Below are 23,486 nucleotides of genomic sequence, written 5' to 3'. Positions count from 1 at the left end.
AAAAGACTTTCCCCCTCAACACTGTACAATTTCTGAAATAAGTCAGTTAAAGCAAAAAGAAGACACAAAATTACATTGTTTCAATGCAAACAGAACACACACTTCATACCCACACTTGCATTTTCCCAGGTTTTCACAAAGAAAATGGGTCACCATATTTCTCAGTGAAGACTCATACTATACTCTGGCTAATCAGAGACTTCCAAACTTTTTTCTTCAAAAAGAGCATTTTTAATAGACTAAATACTGGTTATCATTGAGTTTTTGTTTAAGGTACAACAGCAGCACGGTTCAAATGTTACTTGTAGTTCTCGGAAAAATTAAAAATTTTAAGTGATGAATACAGAAAATGTAGGGACCACCTTTCATTCTTTTGAGTACCACTGTTCTCTTAAAAAAATATTCTAACCTTCTAAAATCCCAGAGTTAAGAACCATTTCCAAGGGGAAAAACAAATCCAAGGCCACAACATAACTTCTGAACAAGTGTGTGCGCATATATATATGTATATAGATGTATTAAGTTGGTGCAAAAGTAATTGCAGGTTTTGCCATAAAAGTCATGGCAAAAACCACAATTACTTATGCACCAACCTAATATATGTGTGAAACAGAGAAAAGGATGTCAAACTACTTAATTTAATTTCTGTAAAATAAACTTCTGAAGTTTGAAGCAAACATTTTGCTTGATCAAAATGTGTTCTTCTTCGGGTTGTTTGATCCCCATTCCATGCAAAAAACCAAACCAAACAAAAAAAGAAACTGCAAAAGCCAGAAAGTGTTACTACGTGGGAAATAAGGCTTCAAATACCTAAATGACTTTGAAAGTAGGTATGAGGAAAAATAAAATAGGCCAAGCTTGGGCGGAAACTGTCCCCCAACCAGCCATTGCCATGGCATGCCTTACAAAACGATCCTTTTATCCTTGGTCTCAAAAAATCAGTACCAGAAAGACTCTCACCTCTGGCACATAAATTCCTGCTACAAAAAGATAATTATACTTCAGCAAGTTATGTTCTAAGCTTAGCTTTCTCCAGGCTTTATAACGCAGAACTCAGGTTGAAGCTTTCTATAAAACTCTAAATGACACTGTTATACAGCACCTTGTGCTTTGCCAATTAAAAAAATAAAAGAATCTAAAATTAAATATTACAGAACTAATGGATAATAAAATAGCATACGTGTTAGAATCCAAGTGCTAGCCTCTGGGAATTTTTCATTATATTTATTTTCTCCCAACTGTTCCTTTTTTTTTAAAAAAGTATTGTTTTAGACAGTACATATACATAAATTTAGGTAGGGAAATCTGTTAAATATCTCTCTGGCACCTGATACCTAAAGACCCTGACTTGAATTAATTTATAAATTGTACCTAATCCATGTTCAAATGAGATTAACAGTAAATTATAGAAAATTACTGAGTCTACAGGCTAAAATTTTTTTCACATCTTTTGTAATCCACCTTATTTTCACAGCTTGACTAACAAATACAGGTAAGTTTGTCCTTCATCAAATAATCCAAAATAATAACTGTAGGCCTGTCATTCATAAGAAACTATAATTTGTTATATTCTGACATTGGCACTTAATAAAATGTTAACAACTAAAGTTTCTCTAAAAATTTCAATACATTACAATAAAGGAGATAAACAATTTAAGACTGTTTAAATCTGTTACTGTGGAATTCCAATAATTATCATTTTATATGCATAATTAAATTCTTAAAATTGTGGCCATTTTCCAAAGACACCAATCTATATTATGACAAACTCAGAAGAGAACCTATCTCCTTCATAAGAATGTTTTTTCCCCCAAGCTAAAAATTTCCAACATCCTAAACCCAATTACTCTTAGTAAATGTTTTGGTGACTCACACTACTGAAAAAATCTGAAGCAGAGAGTCAAAAAGAATGGAAAGGATCTCAACCAAAGGTAACCACACATTCTTACACTCTGCTTAAGCAAACACTTAGAAAAGTCAAAGGGATGTTTTGAACAAATATAGATTCAAGGTTATGGTACAATTCTGATTATATTAAGGCTTTCACTATCATGATCTCTTAAAAGTCTCTCCACTTTAGTGTTCTCCTTCTGATTCATATGGTGAACTTAAGGGGTTATTAAGGGCCTTGTTTTGGCTTCTCAGTGGGGAACCACTCTATCATCTCTGAATGTTAAAGGTGATCCCACAGAGCTCAAAGAGAAGAGGCAATATGGTAAGAAACAATTTTAAAGTTTGCAATACCAAGACAACAATGATCAACACTTTGAAGCAAGATGAATAAATTAAAATTCTTGGTTAGACATTAAAGCATTCTTGCCAAGAATAAGTGTACACTGTATGGAGGGATATTTGATTCCTACATACGAGTCCCAATATGCCCATTACATTTGTTTATGGGAGATACTGCAAGTTTAAGGTAATTTACATTCCTTGGCAATCAAGTCACTGTTATAGGCAACGTCTTTTATTGTTCCATCTGGCACTTGCAAACACCATTCTTGAAGAACCTAGAAATGAAGGTCAGTTACTCTGTTTATCAGGAACAGAACCAAATAAAAACAAATTTTTGAAAAAGCAACCAAGAAACTCTGGTTCATCACTATTTTCCATATCTAATGGTTCCTTCAAGATAAAACATAACTCTTCCTTTCATGATACTTTCCAACAAAGGGAGATTAAAGAAAAACAGAAAAGAAAGTTCCCCACCCTACCCCCCATAAATTGTCATTCATACTGGTAAAAGAGCCAGTCTTGTTAGCAGCTAAATATTGCACTGCCTTTCATTCTGTATACAGTCAGGGTCCAATGAAAGTGGCACACTCATGGTATAAGTGACGGACGATGACACCGCCAGCTCAAGAGTAAAGACTCAGTATACAGAGGGACAAGAAACATGTCAGCACTAGTCACACATCCAGTTGTAAAAGTCTGATTTCCAGAAGTTAAAATTCATCACTTTCAGCTGCATGAAGTTGTGTGTCATCCGCATCTGTCATGCTGCTCTCCTGGGATTCATCTGTTCCCACTTTAAAAATAAAACAAAAGTCCACAGTAAGTTTTCTGACAAATATATCCTGTTGGTTCATGAAAACAAATAAGAAAAATTGTATTATATTCAGAGAGATAAAACCCTAAATAAAGGCCCTTAAAAATCCTCATATCCTTTAATAAAATGCAACTCAAGTTTCCTAACTTTATAATAGGTCTGATATTAGCTTACTGCATTTTACCTTTAAGTTTTAACTACCAAAACTGCCTCTTCCTAATGAGTTCCTTATTCCTGCCCTAGGAATTACAACTAGCTAGTTCTCTGAGACATTAAAAAAAAAAAAATTGACATTTCCCCCAACCTCCAATCACTGACTCCACTTTAAGAATACTCCCTGCTAGTCCACAGAAACACAGACTATAACCTTCAGTTTCAAAAGGTTTATGGGGTCGGTCTATCAGTCAATCAATCAATCAATCAATCAATCATCTATCTTGCTCTGTCACCTAGGCTGGAGTGCAGTGGCACAATCATAGCTCACTGGAGCCTCAAACTCCTGGGCTCAAGTGGTATGATTCTCCTGCCTCAGCCTCCCAAGTAGCTGGGACTATAGACACGTACCACCACAGCCAGCTACTTTTAAAAATTTGTTTAGAGACAGGGTCTCACTGGCTAGTCGTGAAATCCTAGGCTCAAGCAATCCTCCCACCTCAGCCTCCTGAGTAGCTGGGATTACATACGCAAGCCATCATGCCTGGCATATATATATATATATATATATATATATATATATATACACTTTTTTTTTTTTTGAGACAGAGTTTCATTCTTGTCATCCAGGTTGGAGTGCAATGGCGTGATTTCGGCTCACTGCAACTTCAGCCTCCTGGGTTCAAGCAATTCTCCTGTCTCAGCCTCCCGAGTAGCTAGGATTACAGGCGCCCGCAACCACGCCCAGCTAATTTTTGTATTTTTAGTAGAGACGAGGTTTCACCATGTTGGTCAGCTGGTGTCATCTCCTGACCTCAGGTGATCCACCCACCTCCACCTCCCAAAGTGTTGGAATTACAGGCCTGAGCCGCTGCGACTGGCCCCATGGCTTATAATTTTAATTAAAGCCTTTCACCAAGTTTTCTGGAACAAAGGCATCTAATCAGAATTTATCTTGTCAGAAATTTCTCCATTCTCTTATTTAAAAAACTACATTTTTATGAAGCAGATAAAACAGTACTGGTTACATATTCAAACATAAATTGAGGTCCAGGTAAAACTTAGCAATGAATTTGTCAAAGTCACACAGCAAACTAGATCCAGAACAGAGACTCATTATCTGACTTTATATGCATTTTGTTATTACATCACCCTGTTCAATTTCCCTAAAAGTCCATTTGGTATAATGAAAACACCATGGTTAGAAAAATAAAATAAAAGAGTAGCCTACAAATCCTTATGCAAAAGGTAACTTTCTAAATACTCAAAATCATATGTATGATACTTACTGATCTGTTCTTCTTGGGTTATTGGCTCCTCATCATCTGGAAGATAACGCTTATCAATTGCCTCTTTAATCTGGTTATTGGCTCCTTTAGGATCTAAATCCATAGCCCAAGAGAAATTCATCAGGGCGAGGTGCGTTTGACCTAACTTCTTGTAAACCTAAAAATAAACAGCAGCACTACATTTTTCATTAAGTTGTGAGCTTCAACTATAAAATTCTAACTATATATATACTTATTTATTTATTTTTGAGATGGAGTCTCACTCTATTACCCAGGCTAGAGTGCAATGGCACGATCTTGGCTCACTGCAACCTCCACCTCCCAGGTTCAAGCGATTCTCCTGCTTCAGTCTCCTGAGTAGCTGGGACTACAGGTGCCCACCACCACCCCTGGCTAATTTTTGTATTTTTAGTAGAGACAGGGTTTTGCCATGTTAGCTAGGCTAGTCTCAAACTCCTGACTCAGGTGATCCACCTGCCTCCCAAAGTGCTGGGATTACAGGCATGAGCCACCGCGCCCAGCCTCTACAATTCTAAATATTTATAATTTAAATTAGGCTCCTGATTTATGTGCTCTAAACTCATTCTAAGGGTAGGACATTTTCTTCCTACAGATGAACTCATACCAGCTTTTGAGTTCCTTTTAATATAATCAGACATTATTTTCAGAATTCCTTGCTTCTATCTTTCAGGTAGTAAGTTTCCAATAAATATCACTCTAAATGGAACAATGATAATGGGATTAAATGGATTATAAACTGCTTAATTAACTTTCATTTACAGTGATTTTAAATTGAGTTATATCAACTCTTTACAACTGTCCACAGTCACCTTAACTAATTGGCATATGGAGGTCTAGTCTATAAAAAACTGACTAGTCTGGCCTTGGGACTCTCAGAAGCCATTTCTCTTAATCAAGACAACACAGTGCCATTCATGTTCTTCTACTTTTTTTTTTTTTTTTTTTTTTCTTTCTGAGACAGAATCTTGTTCTCTTGCCCAGGCTGGAGTGCAGTGGGGTGATCTTGGCTCATGGCAACCTTTGCCTCCCAGGTTCAAGTGATTCTCGTGCCTCAGCCTCCGGAGTAGCTGGGATTACAGGCATGTGTCACCACGCCCAGCTAATTTTTTGTATTTTTAGTAGAGGTCAGGTTTCACCATGTTGGTCAAGCTGGTCTTAAACTCCTGACCTCAGGTAATCTACCTGCCTAGGCCTCCCAAAGTGCTGGGATTACAGGCGTGAGGCACCATGCCCGGCTAGGATATCATTTTCTTAAGTGTTAGAACTAAATCTGTTATTCCCAGAGCACTCAGTTCGGAGCTTTAGTTGAATTTGCTCAATAGATATTGTACAGGAAGTATTACATTTATTCTTATAAAATGTCATTATTTGCTATGAAAGTCACTGTTTGGGACCATGACCCCAGTCTTTACCTTTCCTATTAAGAAGTAAACGAGGGATTCTTTGGGAACAATTTGTTTCAATTCTTCAAGTTCTTGTAAAGCAGACTGAAAAAGGCAAAGAAAAACCTTAAAGTAGCAAAAATTTTTAAAGTTTTGACCAAGCGTTTTTACTTATTTGATTTCCCAAATCATCTTCACAAAAGCTAACTAAATCTTAATCAATGTACTTCCTTATTGTATTAGTTCTTATTGTTGTGAAAATAAAATGCATACTTATATGACAATAGGTACTAAGAAATGGCAGGCACTCTAGTACACTGAAAATACACACACACACACACACACACACACACACACACACACACACCCCTCTTCGTGAAATATGCAGGTGGTAACAATCCTTGCTTTTGGTCATCTATCTATCTATCTATCTATCTATCTATCTATCTATCTATTCATTTTTATTTATTGAGGTGCAGTCTCGCTCTGTCGCCCAGGCTGGAGTGCAGTGGCGCCATCTCTGCTCTCTGCAATCTCCGCTTCTCAGATTCAAGCAATTCTCCTGCCTCAGCCTCCCGCGTAACTGGGATTACAGGCATGCGCCACCACACCCAGCTAATTTTTGTATTTTTAGTAGAGACGGGGTTTCACCATGTCAGCCAGGCTGGTCTTGAACTCCTGACCTCAAGTAATCTGCCCGCCTCAGCCTACCAAAGTGCTGGGATTACAGGCGTGAGCCACCATGCCTGGCCCAGTGATTTATTTTTTAACGAAAAATAACTATATAATTTTTCAGAACAACAAAAAGTTATTGAGAAGAGTGGCATTAACATTTTTGCAAGTCTCTGTTAGTAGAAGACAGCTAGATTCTCACATCTATCTGCTTCTCCATTTAATGTTTCGATATCACATATTATGTAGCTTTTGGAAAATTCTACTGTCCATTTGGACAGAATGAGAGTGAAAAAGGTAAATAACGTCAAGATATTATTGTAAAAATAGCTTTGACCTCTAGGACTCCTTGGAAGGATTTTAGGGACCCCCAGAAATTCCCAGACCACTCTGAGAATTATTACTTTAAAGACATCTTTTTTTCTTTTTTGAGATGGACTCTCATTCTGTCACCCAGGCTGGAGTGCAGTGGTGCGATCTCTGCTCACTGCAACCTCTGCCTCCTGGGTTCAAGTGATTCTCCTGCCTCAGCCTCTCGAGCAGCTGGGATTACAGGGGCTTACCTGTAATGCCTAATTTTGTTTTGTATTTTTAGTAGAGATGGGGTTTCACTAAAGTTGCCCAGGCTGGTCTTGAACTCCTGACCTCAGGTGATCCACCTGCCTTGGCCTCCCAAAGTGCTGGGATTACAGGTGTGAGCCACTGCACCCAGCCTTACTTTAAAGAAATCTTTTTTTTTTTTTTTTTTTTTTTTTTTTTGAGATGGCGTTTCACTCTATCACCCAGGCTGGAGTGTGGTGTCGTGATCTTGGCTCGCTACAACCTCTCCCTCCCAGTGTCAAGTGATTCTCCTGCCTCAGCCTCCTGAGCAGCTGGAATTACAGGTGTGTGCCACCATGCCTGGCTAATTTTTGTATTTTTAGTAGACAGGCGGTTTCACCATATTGGCCAGCTGGTCTCGAACTTCTGACCTCAAGTGATCCTCTCACCTTGGCCTCCCAAAGTGCTGGGATTACAGGCGTGAGCTGCTGCGCCTGGCCTTTAAAGAAATCTTAATCTTTAAGATGACACACTCCAATCCTCCTTCACTGCTACAACACACACAATTCAGAATTGATATGTTTTCTTTCTATGACTGCATATTATAATTGTTATCAACATTTCATGCAACCAGTATGCCTATCCCCACCCCCAACGATCTAATTACAAGGACTCACTGAGAAATAGTGTCTCACATAGCATCAGAGCTCTTAATTTTACCCTAAAGACTTAAGATTTAAATAATTAAATATCAGTACAGCACATTAAATAAGGTGATGGCTAGCAATGTTTTAGAGATGTTGAAATAGCCCCCTTGATTTTCATTTTGGAGCCAGAAAATCTCAGAAGCAATCATTAACTTTTCTTTCTTTTTTTCAAGTGACCAGTGAATGACACAGCCCCAGGAGATCCTGAGAACATGTACCTTTTAACTTTTCCTTATGCCCTTTTCATACAGTCACATTTCTATATCTAATCCATGCAGCAAATTAGGCCTCATAATTCAGCGAAGCCCCAAGCTCATACCCAAAAATGGCTATAACTGGGAGTTTTTCTGAGTCTACTGTGGCTCAGGGGGCTGCCTGATATAATAATGATAATGATAATAATAACAAAAGAGGGAGTCTCTCTGGTCCTACTTTGGATTGGAAGGCTGCCTAATTAAACAAAGAAAGAAAGAAAACCCCACAAAAATGGCTATCACTATATATATCATAGTCCAGACAACTGATGAGATTAGAACTTGGGTTTCTTGAAGCAAGTAAACGCTGATTTATGTGGCCTATCTGGTAGGTATGTTGGTATTAAAATGGCTTTAAGAATAATGAATAAAGTCCTTCATATCTAAAGAGGTATATAAAGCAAATACATAAAAACAAATACTGATTTGCAATTATAGTACTTCAAAGAGTAGTTAAAAGTTGAAACGGGCTTATAAGATTTAAAATAAGCTTTATGAAAAAAAATTTTTTTTGAGACAGAGTCTCCCTCTGTTGCCCAAGCTGGAATGCAGAGGTGTGATCTGGGCTCACAGCAACCTCCGCCTCATGGGTTCAAGCGATTCTCATGCCTCAGCCACTTGAGTAGCTGGGATTACAGGAGTGCACCACCAGGCCCAGCTAATTTTTGTATTTTCAGTAGAGACAGGGTTTCACCATGTTGGCCAGGCTGGTCTTGAACTCCTGGCCTCAAGTGATCTGGCTTCCTTGGCCTGTCAAAGTGCTGGGATTACAAGCATGGGCCACGGCACCTGGCCCTAAAAGAAGGTTTTTAAAGACTCCAGTTAGATAAAAAAATTAGCTGAGCATGGTGGCTTATGCCTGTAGTCCTGGGTACAAGGAATTCAGCCTAGGAATTTGAGGCTTCAGTGAGCTATGATTGCACCACTGCACTCCAGCTTGGGCAACAGAGCAAGAAAAACAAAAACTAAAGAAAGACAAGCTTTTTAAAAGGACAAAACCAGTAAAAATAGAAACCCATGTCTTCATAAAGAAGATAGAATAAAACTAAAGGAATTACTGGATAAATTATATATTTAATCCCTTTGTATATCTTTATTAGCCTATTTTTAAGTTTTTTTTTTGAGATGGAGTTTCACTCTTGTTGCCCAGGCTGGAGCGCAGTGGTGTGATCTCAACTCTCTGCAACCTCTGCCTTCCAGTTTCAAGCAATTCTCCTGCCTCAGCCTCCCAGGTAGCTGGGATTACAGGTGCCCACCACCAAGCCCGGCTAATTTTTGTATTTTTAGTAGAGACGGGGTTTCACCAAGTTGGCCGGGCTGGCCTCAAACTCCTGACCTCGTGATCTGCCCACCCCAGCCTCCCAAAGTGCTGGGATTACATACGTGAGCCACTGTGCCTGGCCCTATTTTTTTGTTGTTGTTTTTTAAGACAGGGTCTAGCTTTGTGGCCCAGGCTGAAGTGCAGTGGCGCGAAAACAGCTCACTGCAACCTCCGCCTCCTGAGCTCAAGCCATCCTCTCATTTCAGCTTCCTGAGTAGCTAAGAGTACAGGCACACGTCACCACACCTGGCTAATTTTTGTATTTTTTTTTTGGTAGAGATGGGGTTTTGCCATGTTGCCCAGGCTGGTCTCAAGTTCCGTGGACTCATGTGATCTGCCTGCCTCTTCCTCCAAAGTGACGGGATTATAGGGACTTTTATTAGTATTAAAAAAAAGTTATCACTGGTTTGGTATATTTCTTTCTATTTTTCTTTTGTGAGACAGAGTGTTGCTGTTGCCCAGGCTGGAGTGCAGTGGCGTAATCTTGGCTCACTGCAACCTCTGCTTCCTGGGTTCAAGTGATTCTCGTGCCTCAGCCTCCCAAGTAACTGGGACTACAGGTGCGCACCACCATGCCTGGCTAATTTTTGTATTTTTGGTAGAGATGGGGTTTCACCATGTTGGCCAGGCTGGTCTCAAACTTCTGACCTCAAGTGATTTGCCCACCTTGGCCTCCCGAAGAGCTGGGATTACAGGTGTGAGCCACTGCGCCCAGCCCTGAATTTATTTTAAAAGATTTTGCTTCATGGTTTCTGATTGAATAAATGATAACAAAAATCTCGTGTCTTTTTGCCTCTTATCTCTTTCTCAGTTTCCTTATCTTCTTTTTTCAATACTTGTTTCAGGCTAAGCATACATAATTTGAAAAAGAGTGAGAAGTAAAGAGAAAGACACATCAGACTAGAACTAGTCTCCGTGTTATAAGCTCTCATAACTTAATACACTTTCCCTTTATGTATTAAACATTTATTATATTTTGTGATTATTTGGTTAATGTCTGTTTTCCTAGAGAGTACTAGATAGTAGGCCCCTCAAAAGCAGGAAAGATGATTGCTTTACTTGCCACTATATTCCTGGTGCCTGACACATACTGGGTAATCAATAAAAGCTGAATAATGCACACACATTCGTTTTCTTTTTCTGTTTTTTAATTTTTAATTTTTTTTTTTTTTTTTTTGAGATGAAGTCTCGCTCTGTCGCCCAGGCTGGAGAGCAGTGGCGTGATCTTGGCTCACTGAAACCTCTGCCTCCTGGGTTCAAGTGATTCATTCTCCTGCCTCAGCCTCCCCAGTAGCTGAGACTTACAGGCACCCGCCACCATGCCCAGCTAATTTTTTGTATTTTTAGTAGAGATGGGGTTTCACCATGTGGCCCGGCTGGTCTTGAACTCCTGACTCAGGTGATCCGCCCGCCTTGGTCTCCCAAAGTGCTGGGATTACAGGCGTAAGCCACTGCGCCTGGCCCATACATTCATTTTCATCTGTTCACTTATTTTGGTCCTAAGAGGATGGTTTAAGATAACTTTAAGATAACTACCTGATGAAAAAACTGCCTTTCTATATAAGACATCTTTACAAGGGATAACTATATATTCCTAAATATCCACACACCTATCCTTCCTATGAGTATTTCATGAAGAAATAAAAATCACAAAAAATGAAATTAACAGCTTGGAAAAATGTCTCAGATCAAAATTAAATAAATAACTTTCAGTTTATTGAAAACAAGGGATAACGTTGTTTTTAAGCAATACAACACTGAAGACCCTTAAGATATTTATCTTACCTTATATTTTTCATTTGCAAATAAAACTGAGGCTCTGTGAAATTTGCATAGAGGGTTCTTGGGATCAATGACAATGGCTTTGTTTAGGGTATCCAAAGCCTTCTCTGATTTTTTCAGTGCATGTTGAACCTGTAAGAAATAAAGATCATGTTAATACTCCCTCTTGATATTTATGAAGAAAGGTGAGAACCAACGTGACTCAAAACCAACATAATCAAATTATTAGAGATAAGGTTGTAGGGTCTAACTGGATTGTCCACTGCATTAAGTGGATTTAGTAATTAATTACCAAATGATTAATAGATTATCTCTAAAATCACTTCTAATTCTAGTTCAACTGCTTCACTAAAGATGAGAATACTGAAGTCTAGAGATCTTAAATAATTTGCTCTGTAATAAAAATCTAGGTCCTCTGGTACATACCTATGATGATAATCAATAGTCTAGAGCAGATATTTGGTTACCTTTAAGTCTAAAAGGCAAGTAAAACCTTGGTGTTCTATTCATAAAAAAGATCTGTACTATTTAGCCAGATAATATTCACATTTCATCAGGTTTATGCGGTCTTTCAAATATTAGACTTCTCAAAACTGTGTTAAAAACACTCCTGTTTACAAACCTTGTTTCACTCAGAACAATTATATTTTCAATATTTTAGGAATTTATTTGAAAAATGATTTTACTGGCCAGGTGCGGTGGCTCAGGCCTGTAATCCGAGCACGTTGGGAGGCCAAGGCAGGTGGATCACGAGGTCAGGAGATCGAGACCATCCTGGCTAACACGGTGAAACCCCATCTCTACTAAAAATACAAAAAATTAGCCGGGCGTGCTGTCACACGCCTGTAGTCCGAGCTACTTGGGAGGCTGAGGCAGGAGAATTGCTTGAAACCGGAGGCAGAGGTTGCAGTGAGCCAAGATCGCGCCACTGCACTCCAGCCTGGGCGACAGAGCGAGACTCCGTCTCAAAAAATAAAAAGAAAAAGAAAAAAAGAAAAAAAAAAAGAAAAATGATTTTACTGTTTTACATAATTGAAAATCACTGATCTCTAATACTGGGAAGCAAATAACTTAAGATATTTTAAATAACTTAAAATTTAAAAGATTTAAAAAGTACCAAACCTCACTATTCATTCATATGTGTATACTAATATTCTGCTATGTTCCTCCTTGGACAAATTATATGTTATAAAGTGGGGTGGGCTGGGCCCGGTGGCTCACGCCTGTAATCCCAGCACTTTGGGAGGCCAAGGTGGGTGGATCACCTGAGATCAAGAGTTCGAGCCAGCCTGGCCAACATGATGAAACCCCCATCTCTACTAAAAATACAAAAAATTAGCCAGGCGTGGTGTCGGGCACCTGTAATCCCAGCTACTCAGGAGGCTGAGGCAGGAGAATCACTTGAACCTGGGAGGTGGAGGTTGTGGTAAGCTGAGATTGTGCCACTGCACTCCAGCCTGGGCAACAAGAGTGAAACTCCATCTCAAAAAAAAAAAAAAAAAAAATTAAATTAAAAAAGTGGGGTGAATGAATGTATGAATGTGGCTGCAGAACTTTAACAAATATCATCGTCATAAGAATGTGAGAATAGGTAGTGCCAACGTCTGCTTGCTAAACTCATCTACGCAATGATCTAATGGTGGCCAAATATTCTGCCCACAGGATTGAGACCCTAAATACTAGTTCCCGAAAAGAGAAAAGCTTACTCTCTTACCTGACAATTTCTTCAAATAAACCACTCAAAAATTTAAAACAACCTGTTCTACGATAAGTTCAGAAGAATTCCTATTTTTAAAAAAGTGTTCAACTTCACCAAAAGGTGTCAAGAGATTTAATTTTGAATTGAATAAGGTGATGACAACAAAAAATAATGTTAAGTAGACACATTATCTCTCCATTTTTTCCGTAGTAGCTAACTATAAAAGAAGTTACTGTCAACTTTTTTTTCTTGCCCTGTCTTATGGTGCTGGACTATGTCCATTTTTAAGAAAATTATCATGGTCAATGTCATTATAGTCAATAGAGAATTAGAATTCTACTCTCCCCAAGATAGTGACATTTCGAACTAACAATTTCCTCACATTGTATGACCATTCCCACAAAAGCTAAACTTGCTAGGGGGAAAAAAAGAGAGAAGCTGAGGGGAGGGAGAAGGGGAAAGGGATGAGAGGATGAGAACAAGAACTTAAGGTACCGTACTTATACAGAAGCTAATAAACGCGATTTTAAAAAGCAAACAAACATAATGTACATATCTTTTCTCCTGTTAAAGTAAAATCTATTTATTTTCTTTTAAGAGATGGAGTCTCATTCTGTTGCCCAGGCAGGAGTGCAGTATCACCTTCTTAGCTCACAGCAGCCTTGCACTCCTGGGCTCAAGTGATCCTTGTGCTTCAGCCTCCCAAGTAGCCAGGACCACAGGTGTGCACCACCATGCCAGGCTAATTTTTAAATTTTTTTGTAGAGATTGGGTCTCGCTATGTTGCCCAGGCTGGTCTTGAACTCCTGGCCTCAAGCAATCCTCCTGCCTTGGCATCCCAAAGTGTTGGGATTACAAGTACGAGCCACCGTACCCAGCCAAAGTACAATTTGTTACCAGATACATTTAAAATATATAAATATAAAAATGATTGTGCATATTGCCTTATAAGAATTTTAATTCATTATGACACACCTATGTTACTCAGAGGCTTAAACACAGGGAACCATTTGCCTTAAAATACTACCTACTTAAGGCCGGGCATGGTGGCTCACGCCTGTAATCCCAGCACTTTGGGAGGCCAAGGCAGGCGGATCATGAGGTCAGGAGATCCAGACCATCCTGGCTAACACGGTGAAACACAGTCTCTACTGAAAATACAAAAAATCAGCCAGGCGTGGTGGTGGGCACCTGTAGTCCCAGCTACTCGGGATGCTGAGGCAGGAAAATGGCGTGAACCCGGGAGGCAGAGCTTGCAGTGAGCCGAGATCGGGCCACTGCACTCCAGCCTGGGTGACAGGTCTCAAAACAAACAAACAAACAAAAAACAAAAAAAAACCCTACTTAACTTAGGAGCTAAATATTAACCCACGGAAAATGCTTTCAAAAATAGGAAGTATCTTTTTTTTTTTTTGAGACAGAGTCTTGCTCTGTCGCCCAGGTTGTAGTGCAGTGGTGTGATCTCGGCTCACAGCAACCTCCTCCTTCTGGGTTCAAGCAATTCTCCTGCCTCAGCTTCCCGAGTAGCTGGAATTACAGGCGTGTGCCACCACGCCTAGCTAGTTTTTGTATTTTTAGTAAAAATGGGGTTTCACCATGTTTGCCAGGCTGGTCTCCAACTCCTGACCTCAAGTGATTCACCTGCCTCGGCCTCCTAAAGCGCTGGCATTACAGGCATGAGCCACTGCAACTGGCCAGGAGATATCTTACTTGAGTCACAGAACAACCCTATGAGGTAAGCAAGTAGTACATGACATTCATAAAATAGAAGCTCAGAGCAATGAAGTGACTTGTGCAAGGGATAAGGGCAATTCTGTGATTTTTTTTTTTATGCTAAGCCAAATGGGTAGTATTTTTGGTTGTAATAGGCTCCAGAATACTGTTTCAACACAAAAAAGGACCAATTTTTATCACAGCAATTAAATCAATAACAAACATATTTCAAAAGGGAGATTAATAGAGTATTAATGTTTAGAAAGCTACTTACTACTCCAATGTGGCAAAGTAAAACTGAACTTTGAGGGTTGATATCAAGCGCTTTTTGGAAATGCATTTCTGCAAGGCTGAATTTTTCTTGCTTGTAATAAATCATTCCTAAACCATACCTGAAAGTATAAAACAAAGTATAATTTTAAAAATATAAAGTTTAGGTTGCTAATTTAGTTCAATTAGTAAAAGAACAAGTATAGAATCTGGCATTTTAATAATCCAGTGGAATACTGGTAGTCTTAGAGGAGAGGCAAAAAATACCAGTTATGATAAAAATCATTAAAGCATTTTATTTACTTATTTTTAAATAAAAAAAATTTTTTTTGAATTAGGGTCTCACTCTGTCACCCAGGCTGGAGTGCAGTGGGCCAATCATAGCTCACTGCATCCTTGAACTTCCGGGTTCAAAGAATCCTCCAGCCTCAGCCTCCAGAGTAGCTGAGACTACAGGCATGAACCACAATGCCTAGCCATTAAAGCAGTTTATTATTATTATTATTATTGTTATTATTATTATTATATTTTAAAGATAGCACCTCACTCTGTTGCCTAGGCTGGAGTGCAGTGGCTCAATCACAGCTCACTGCAGCCTTGACCTCCCAGGCTCAAGTGATCAATCCTCCCACCTCAGCATCCTGAGTAGCTGCAACTACAGGTGCACGCCACCAGGCATGGCTAATTTTTGTATTTTTTGTAGAGATGGGGTTTTGCCATGTTGCCCAGGCGCATATATATATATATATACACACACACACACACACACAAATATACATATATATATATATATATATATATAATATATATGTATTTTTTTGAGACAGAGTTTTGCTCTTGTTGCCCAGGCTGGAGTGCAATGGTGCAATCTCGGCTCACCACAACCTCCACCCACAGGTTCAAGCAATTCTCCTGCCTCAGCCTCCCGAGTAGCTGGGGATTACAGGCATGCACCATCACGCCCGGCTAATTTTGTATTTTTAGCAGAGACGGGGTTTCTCCATGTTGGTCAGGCTGGTCTTGAACTCCTGACCTCAGGTGATCCGCCCGCCTTGGCCTCCCAAAGTGCTGGGACTACAGGCGTGAGTCATGGTGCCAAGCTGTTTTTTTTTTTTTTTTTTGAGACGGAGTTTCGCTCTTGTTGCCCAGGCTGGAGTGCAATGGCATGATCGCAGCTCACCACAACCTCCGCCTCCCAGGTTCAAGCGTTTCTCCTGCCTCAGCCTTCCGAGTAGCTGGGATTACAGGCACGCGCCACCACACCCAGCTAATTTTGTATTTTTAGTAAAGACAGGGTTTCTCCATGTTGGTCAGGCTGGTCTCGAACTCCCTACTCAGGTGATCCGCCCGCCTCGGCCTCGGCCTCCCAAAGTGGTGGGATTACAGGCATGAGCCACCACACCTGGCCTACATATATTTTTTTTCTTTTTTGAGACAGTCTTGCTTTTTGTCACCCAGGTTGGAGTGCAGTGGTGCAATCTCAGCTCACTGCAACCTCTGCCTCCTGGGTTCAAGCGATTTTCGTGCCTCAGCCTCCCAAGTAGCTGGGATTACAGGCATGTGTCACCATGCCCAGCTAATTTTCTTGTATTTTTAGTAGAGACGAGGTTTCCCCATGTTGGCCAGGCTGGTCTTGAACTCCTGGCCTTAAGTGATCTGCTTGTCCCAGCCTACCAAAGTGCCGGGATTGCAGGTGTGAGCTACCACCCCCAGCCTTCTTATATTAACATATTTTTAATTTTTTGTGGAGACGAGGTCTCACTATGTTGACCAAGCTGGTTTCAAACTCTTAGCCTCAAACAATCCTCCCACCTTGGCCTCCCAAACGCTAGGATTACAGGCATGAGCCACCATGCCCAGACCATTAAAACATTTTAAAGAGTCACTTTTACAAGCAAAAACAATCAAATCAAATCAAATCAAACTATGATAATAAGGAAAAAAGAAACCACACCCCTAAACCCATATAGATTTTTTTTTTTTTTTTAATTCAGCGTCTTGCTCTGTCGCCCGGGCTGGAGTGCAATGGCGTGATCATAGCTCACTGCAGGTAACCTTGAACTCTTAGGCTCACGCAATCCTCCCACCTCAGCCTCCTGAGTAGTTAGGACTACAGGCATACACCACCATGCCTGACTAATTGTTTTTTTTGTTTTGTTTTGTTTTGTTTTGTTTTTGAGATGGAGTCTCACTCTGTTGCCATGCTGGAGTGCAGTGGCACAACCTCCACCTCCCAGGTTCAAGTGGTTTTCCTGCCTCAGTCTCCCAAGCAGCTGGGACTACAGGCACGCATCACCACACCCAGCTAATTTTTGTATTTTTAGTAGAGGCGGGGTTTCACCATGTTGGCCAGGATGGTCTTGATCTCTTGACCTCATGATTCGCCCGTCTCAGCCTCCCAAAGTGCTGGGATTACAGGCGTGAGCCACCGCGCCCGGCCTTAATTGTTTTCTTTTTTTTTTTTTTTTTGTTAGGGAAGGGGTCTTGCTATGTTGACCAGGCTGGTCTCAAACTCCTGGTCTCAAGTAATCTTCCAGCTTCAGCTTCCTAAAGTGCTGGGCTTATAGGTATGAGCCACCATACCTGTCATATTCTAGATTTAACAGCTAATTTTTACTGAGTAGTTATTACATGTGTGCCAAGACCATTGCTAAATTATCTCATTTAATCCCTAGAGGAATCATAGGTACCATTATCATCCTTATTTCGAATAAGGAAACTGAAACTTAGAGAAGTTAAATAACTTGCTTAAAGTTATACAGCTAATAAAGATTCTAACCAGGTTCTTCCTTAATGATTCTAAAGGCTGAACTCCTAACAATGCTATTTCCACATTTCTGTTTTATATTATTATAATTATAGCATACATAGTGTCATGTTTGGCTTCCTTGTCCCCCACTTACTGTTATCAAAAGCATGCTCCTATACTTATAGACCTCAAAATTACAATTTTTAAAGGCTATGTAATAGTGTATTAGGTTAATATGCAGGTATTTCTCCTGAATTTTCAAAATGTCAAATGAATATAGTGTGGATGGTTTATATTACGGAGACTTCTCATGGCCATAACTAGATGATGATGATGATGATGGGGAATAAGCATCAAATGAATAAGAAAAAAGCACAACATATCTGCTTTATTTGAGTGGCTTTATATATCATTATACTTGTGTTATAGATGAAGAAAAGGTATTAAACACTATGCTAATGATAGTGAAAGTGAAAACAAAAAAAGGCTATCTATTTTGTAGTTAGAATAAAGTTGCTCAGTATTTAGTTACCTAAATACGTCAGCATTTAAACTCCTCCTAGTAAAAGCTTGCCAATCTGAATAATCCTCCTTTAAACACAATTTTTGATATGGTTAAGTTTTTTAAGAATGCAACTCCTGCAAAATAGCTGAACAGACAATACACATTTAAAAAAACAACAACACAAGGATCAACCAGACTTGGGAAAAAATCAAAAACAACACAAGTCTTATTAAGAACTGAGTTCCTGGCCGGGTATGGTGGCTCATGCCTGTAATCCCAGCACTGGGAGGCCAAAGTGGGTGGATCATGAGGTCAGGAGATTGAGACCATCCTGGCTAACATGGTGAAATCCCGTCTCTACTAAAAATACAAAAAAAATTAGCCGGGCATGGTGGCAGGCACCTATAGTCCCAGCTACTCGGGAGGCTGAGGCAGGAGAATGGCGTGAACCTGGGAGGCGGAGCATACAGTGAGCCAAGATGGCGCCACTGCACTCCAACCTGGGTGACAGAGCGAGACTCTGCCTCAAAAAACAAACAAACAAACAAAAAAACTGAGTTCTTAAAATATTACAGAGAACATAGCTATCGGAAGAGACAGCAGCATTGGCAAGTTGATTGTTACATTGGTCAGCAAAAGCTAGCACTATTTTTTTGGCCATCTTTCAGGCAATGTAACTACTACTGCAAAATGAGACATAATCCATTAACAACATATTCACAAATCAAAAAATGTTTTAGTAATATAATGCTTCAGATTTAGAAGCAAATAGAATGATACAACTCAACTGCTATAATAACCCCAAAGATAACCGTATCTGACAAAAAAACTACCACAGAGTTATGGCTTCAGAATTATACCTTCTCTTGATATTTAAACTATTAAGTCAGTCCAGAAAAATACAATAAATGTCAACAGTAAGTATGGTGTTGAGGCAGAAATAGGACCAAACTTTTTCATATCTTATTCAGTTGATAACAATATGACCTAGGTAGTAATTTCCTATGTGTCTACTTATACACAAGTACAAAAAAGTAAAATAGAGATACTGCTAAATAAAAGGGTACACTAAGTTCTTAATAGTAACTCAATAAACCAGAACACTGTCAAAAAGCAGCAACTAGTAAATTTTTTCAATTTTTTTTCCTATTATCCAATAAGTGAATTATGCTATTCCTTTCCAATTTCCCAAGCACTTTTCATCCCAATCACCATTTCGGTGTTCGAAGAAAAAGCAACAAAGTAACAAAACTAAACAAACAAACAAACAAAAAACAACTACAGTATCTGCAAAAGTTTGGTAGAAGGCTGAAACTGTTGAGTATAAGGATCTGGTATTCTATTATCATTAGTTAATTTAAGAGTTTGTTAAAGACGTACATTTCATAAGAAAACATTTTAGTTGGAAGTTATTGACCAGTATGTACCATCCCTAAGTATAAGTAACCAAATTCATGATAATAAAGAGCTATCTAACAAGAAAAATTAGTAAGTACCAGCACCATCAATACGACTTTGTCTTTGTACTTCATTACCACTTACCATGCATTATAATGTCTAGGATTGACTCTGATAGCATTTCGAAAACAAGCTAATGCTTTGTCCAATTCTTCAGTTAAGACAAACTCATGCCCTAATAGAGTATAGGCATAAGCATAATTTGGATCAACTTGGATAGCTCTCTGGAAGAATTTAATTGCAATATCATGTTCCCGTTGCAGACTGAAACAGTTCCCTGCAGCACACCAGGCCTTAAAAAAATGGGAACAAAAACCAAACAGAATTAAAATTTTACTTTTTCTAAAACCAAATCTATGACTAAAATCAAGCCTCAACTTAGAACAGAAAGACAAAAATGGAGGAGCTTCAGTAGATACTCAATTCTAATTATTCACAGATTCCATATTTGTGAATTTGTCTGATTGCTAAAATTTATTTGTAAAACCAAAATCAATACTTGCAGTGCTTTCATAGTCATCAAAAGGTATGTTCTCATTTGAGGTTGAATAATGTGACTCTACCTTCTTGTTTTAGCTCTCATGCAGAGATGACCAGGGACAGAAACTCTGTGGGCTAGTTTAGTGTAGTGCAAGAAGCTTTGGCTCTGGGGACAGTTGGACAGAATTTGAATCCCACTGCTGGCACTTTTAAGTAGGGTGGCTTCAGGCAAGTCACCTCTGAACCTCATTCTCTCTCTTTTTTTTTTTTTTTTTTTGAGATCTGGTCTTGTTCTGTTGTCCAGGCTGGAGGGCAGTGGTGTGATCTTGGCTCAATGCAACCTCCGCCACCTAGGCTCAAGTGATCCTCCTGTCTCAGCCTCCCGAGCAGCTGGGACCACAGATGCCAGCCACCATACCTGGCTAATTTTTGTATTTTTTGTGGAGAAGGGTTTTGCCATGTTGCCAAGGCTGGTCTTGGAACTCCTGAGCTCAAGGAATCCGCCTGCCTCAGCCTCCCGAAGTGCTGGGATTATAGGTGTAAGCCACCACACCCAGCAGCATTCTCTCTTTTGTAAAGAAAATGGGATCTACCAGGATGAGTTATTTTTAGGATTCAAGATTATAATCCACAATCTATCTCTGTTTCAAACTCTCCATCACTCCCAGGAACATTGGTTCAGTAGCACTAATGCAGTGTTCATGTTGACTACAGAATTACCGCAAATAATGGGAGTTGACTGTGTTTAATTCTAAGCTTAGATATGTTACAAAAGTATCATTAAATATTTTTGAGATGCAATGAAATACAATCTTACAAGATTAGAGCATGTACATTAATTGCACCTATGTCTTACAATGACAATACTAATTTATTTTAATTTAAAATTATTAATTTTTTCAATCTATGTAACTTCTGCTCAATGAACCCTAATCTTGGTGACAACAGCAAATTTAACGTAGTCAAATCTCGATAAATCCTGAATGAAATAGCTGCTTTGTGATTTTTCTATTTGTGAATCTGCACCACACATTCTAGGACTTTCTCTTCCTCTCTGAGTCCCTGACTAGAGAGAGAGGAAAAAAAAGAAATAAGTGTGGGTGACACTAAATAGTGTTTGAATTGCTTGGTTCATCTCTATCTGTTGAGGGTGATCAAAAAGGTAACTATATAAGCAAAGTATTTTGGTTAACATACCTCTGGCGAATTTTTATCCATGTCTGTTAAGTCTTTTGACAGAACTGAAAGAGCAACATCTTTTTGAAGATGCCAAAGTGTTGTAGAGTAGATCTCCATGCCTTCAACTCTATAATTCTCAATCCTTCTAACCTCTGAGAATATTCTTTCAGCCTGAAATAAAAAAAACTAGTAAGAGAAAACAAGTTGATACAATTTATATATATACACAGGGAAAGCCCTGGTCATTATCTTCACAGGATCTAAATGCTGCCTTGTATTATGGTTTTTATGTGAATGAGTATTAACACAAGGACAAATTCAGCAATCTACTATGGCAGGTCAAACAGTGATGTAACCATATTGACAGTCAACCTAGTATTTATATACAAGCCATGGTAAGAACATGAACTCTGAAAAGGAAATTTGAGTTTCTACCAAAAAGACCGAAGAGAAATCTATACAAAGCTACAATTCAAAAGAAAAGTCAGTATTTCCTTCTCAAAAACCACATTTCCAAGTTTTAATAATGGCATTACAGAATAACTCTTTTTTTTTTTTTTTGAGATGGAGTCTCACTCTGTCGCCCAGGCTGGAGTGCAGTGGTGCAATCTCGGCTCACTGCAAGCTCCGCCTCCCGAGTTCACGCCCTTCTCCTGCCTCAGCCTCCCAAGCAGCTGGGACTACAGGCGCCTGCCACCACACCTGGCTAATTTTTTGTATTTTTTAGTAGAGACAGGGTTTCACCATGTTAGCCAGGATGGTCTCGATCTCCTGACCTTGTGATCCACCCGCCTCGGCCTCCCAAAGTGCTGGGATTACAGGCGTGAGCCACCGCACCTGGCCAGAATAACTCTTTTAGGAAAGATGACGGAAGAATGATTTCTGTAACATAAAATCTATTTTTGAACAATTTTTACCGAGAGGTTGTGCTAGAAAATTTAGAGGGAAGAAACAGGTTAAGCTGGCTATCAATCCTATGGTTATCAATCCTATTGAGCCCTGAATATACACACCAATATTGTGTCTGCTAGGAATCATAGGCCCTACCTATTAATTATCCTTTCCTTTGCAGCACTCTCTTGACTTCAGGGTCTCTCCTCAGCTGCCTCATCAATTTTTTTCCTCATCACATTCACAGCTCCCAGAACTGTGTTTCTCTCCCTCTAAAGTTTGAGGATTTAGGTTATATAAAATCAGTTTCCTAGTTTATCAATTTACCAAGTCCAAAATTCTCAGCTGCCAGAAAAGGTCTAGGTAATAAAAAAAAAAGAAAGGAAAAGAAATTCTCACAGTTTAGTTTATAATAAGGAATATCTGGACTACTCTTAATGAAATGAGTATGACAGAAAATAAGACCATTTTAAAACTGAGTGCTTAATTCCAAGAAGTGGTCATATGATATATAGGAATAGCTTAACGATTTGTAACTTCCTTGCAATCTCTTAAAAGTTGTAAAGGTAAGTGTGCAGCCTTGACCTGCAGGGCTCAAGTGATCCTTCCACTTCAGCCTCCCAAGTAGCTGGGACCACAGGTGAGTGCCACCACACCCAGCTAATTTTTTCATTTTTTTGTAGAGACAGGGTCTCACCACATTGGCCAGGTTGGTCTCCAACTCCTGAGCTCAAGTGATCCCCCTTCCTTGGCCTCCCAAAGTGCTGGTATTATAGGCATGAGCCACCACACCTGGCCAAGTTTTTCATTCAGGCATGGTAACAAGATAAAAGACCTATCAGCCAAATATAGGTAGGTACCTTTTGGTTTCAAGGTTTTCAGAATCTGTTGCTTCCTCTGAAAAATGATTATGGCATAGACAAAAAGAAAAATGGGAAAAAAACTCAGAAATTAAGTTGAAACAGAGGCTTTCTTTAATTAAATATTTGGGTCACCACTATAACTAGGGGAAACAATAAAATTCATTTATGTTAAAGTAGCTGTGAAACAATAAATTAGAAATAATTTTTTAAATGGCTTTTCCGAACACAGCTCTTGCCTGTGTATATGCTACATACCAGTAAAGGACCATAATCGAAATATGGGTTTTGTAGCAATGAATAAGACTTTCTGTCTTCAACTCTCTGTTCTGTACTATTCAAAATTAAATTATATGAATAGGTATCCTCTGTATGTATTCCCTGTGGGAAAGAACACCTTTCCCCTAGATCTTTGCATGGATCATGAAGGGAAGAGTAACCTTCCCTCTGAGTACATGAAAACAAAAACACCATACTTCATTGTCTCCCAGTTTCCTCACCATGCTTCATTT

At 39.2% G+C, this 23,486-nt stretch overlaps 1 protein-coding gene across 33 annotated transcripts in view; it reads right to left on the bottom strand.

Moving 5' to 3' along the window:
- Nucleotides 1-2,445: 2,445 nt before the first annotated feature.
- Nucleotides 2,446-23,486, bottom strand: part of CDC27 (cell division cycle 27) — a 69,092-nt gene continuing 48,051 nt past the window's right edge. For 18 of the 33 annotated variants that reach the window (XM_511624.9, XM_009431857.5, XM_063798389.1 and 15 more), the window contains 7 exons: nt 21,242-21,394; nt 19,649-19,857; nt 14,857-14,974; nt 11,174-11,302; nt 5,925-5,999; nt 4,492-4,648; nt 2,446-3,028 (listed from right to left, as the gene is read on the bottom strand). In XM_511624.9, coding sequence (XP_511624.2) covers nt 2,946-3,028; nt 4,492-4,648; nt 5,925-5,999; nt 11,174-11,302; nt 14,857-14,974; nt 19,649-19,857; nt 21,242-21,394 — 924 coding nt within the window. In that variant the 3' untranslated portion in view covers nt 2,446-2,945. Of the gene's footprint in view, nt 3,029-4,491; nt 4,668-5,924; nt 6,000-11,173; nt 11,303-14,856; nt 14,975-19,648; nt 19,858-21,241; nt 21,395-23,486 lie in introns of all 33 variants that reach the window. The other 15 variants (XM_024350274.3, XM_063798375.1, XM_024350275.3 and 12 more) reach the window with 3 other exon arrangements.

Source organism: Pan troglodytes, chromosome 19 (genome assembly GCF_028858775.2).
Source record: "Pan troglodytes isolate AG18354 chromosome 19, NHGRI_mPanTro3-v2.0_pri, whole genome shotgun sequence".
NCBI classification, from domain to species: domain Eukaryota; kingdom Metazoa; phylum Chordata; class Mammalia; order Primates; family Hominidae; genus Pan; species Pan troglodytes.
This window is presented reverse-complemented; position numbering and strand designations above follow the sequence as displayed.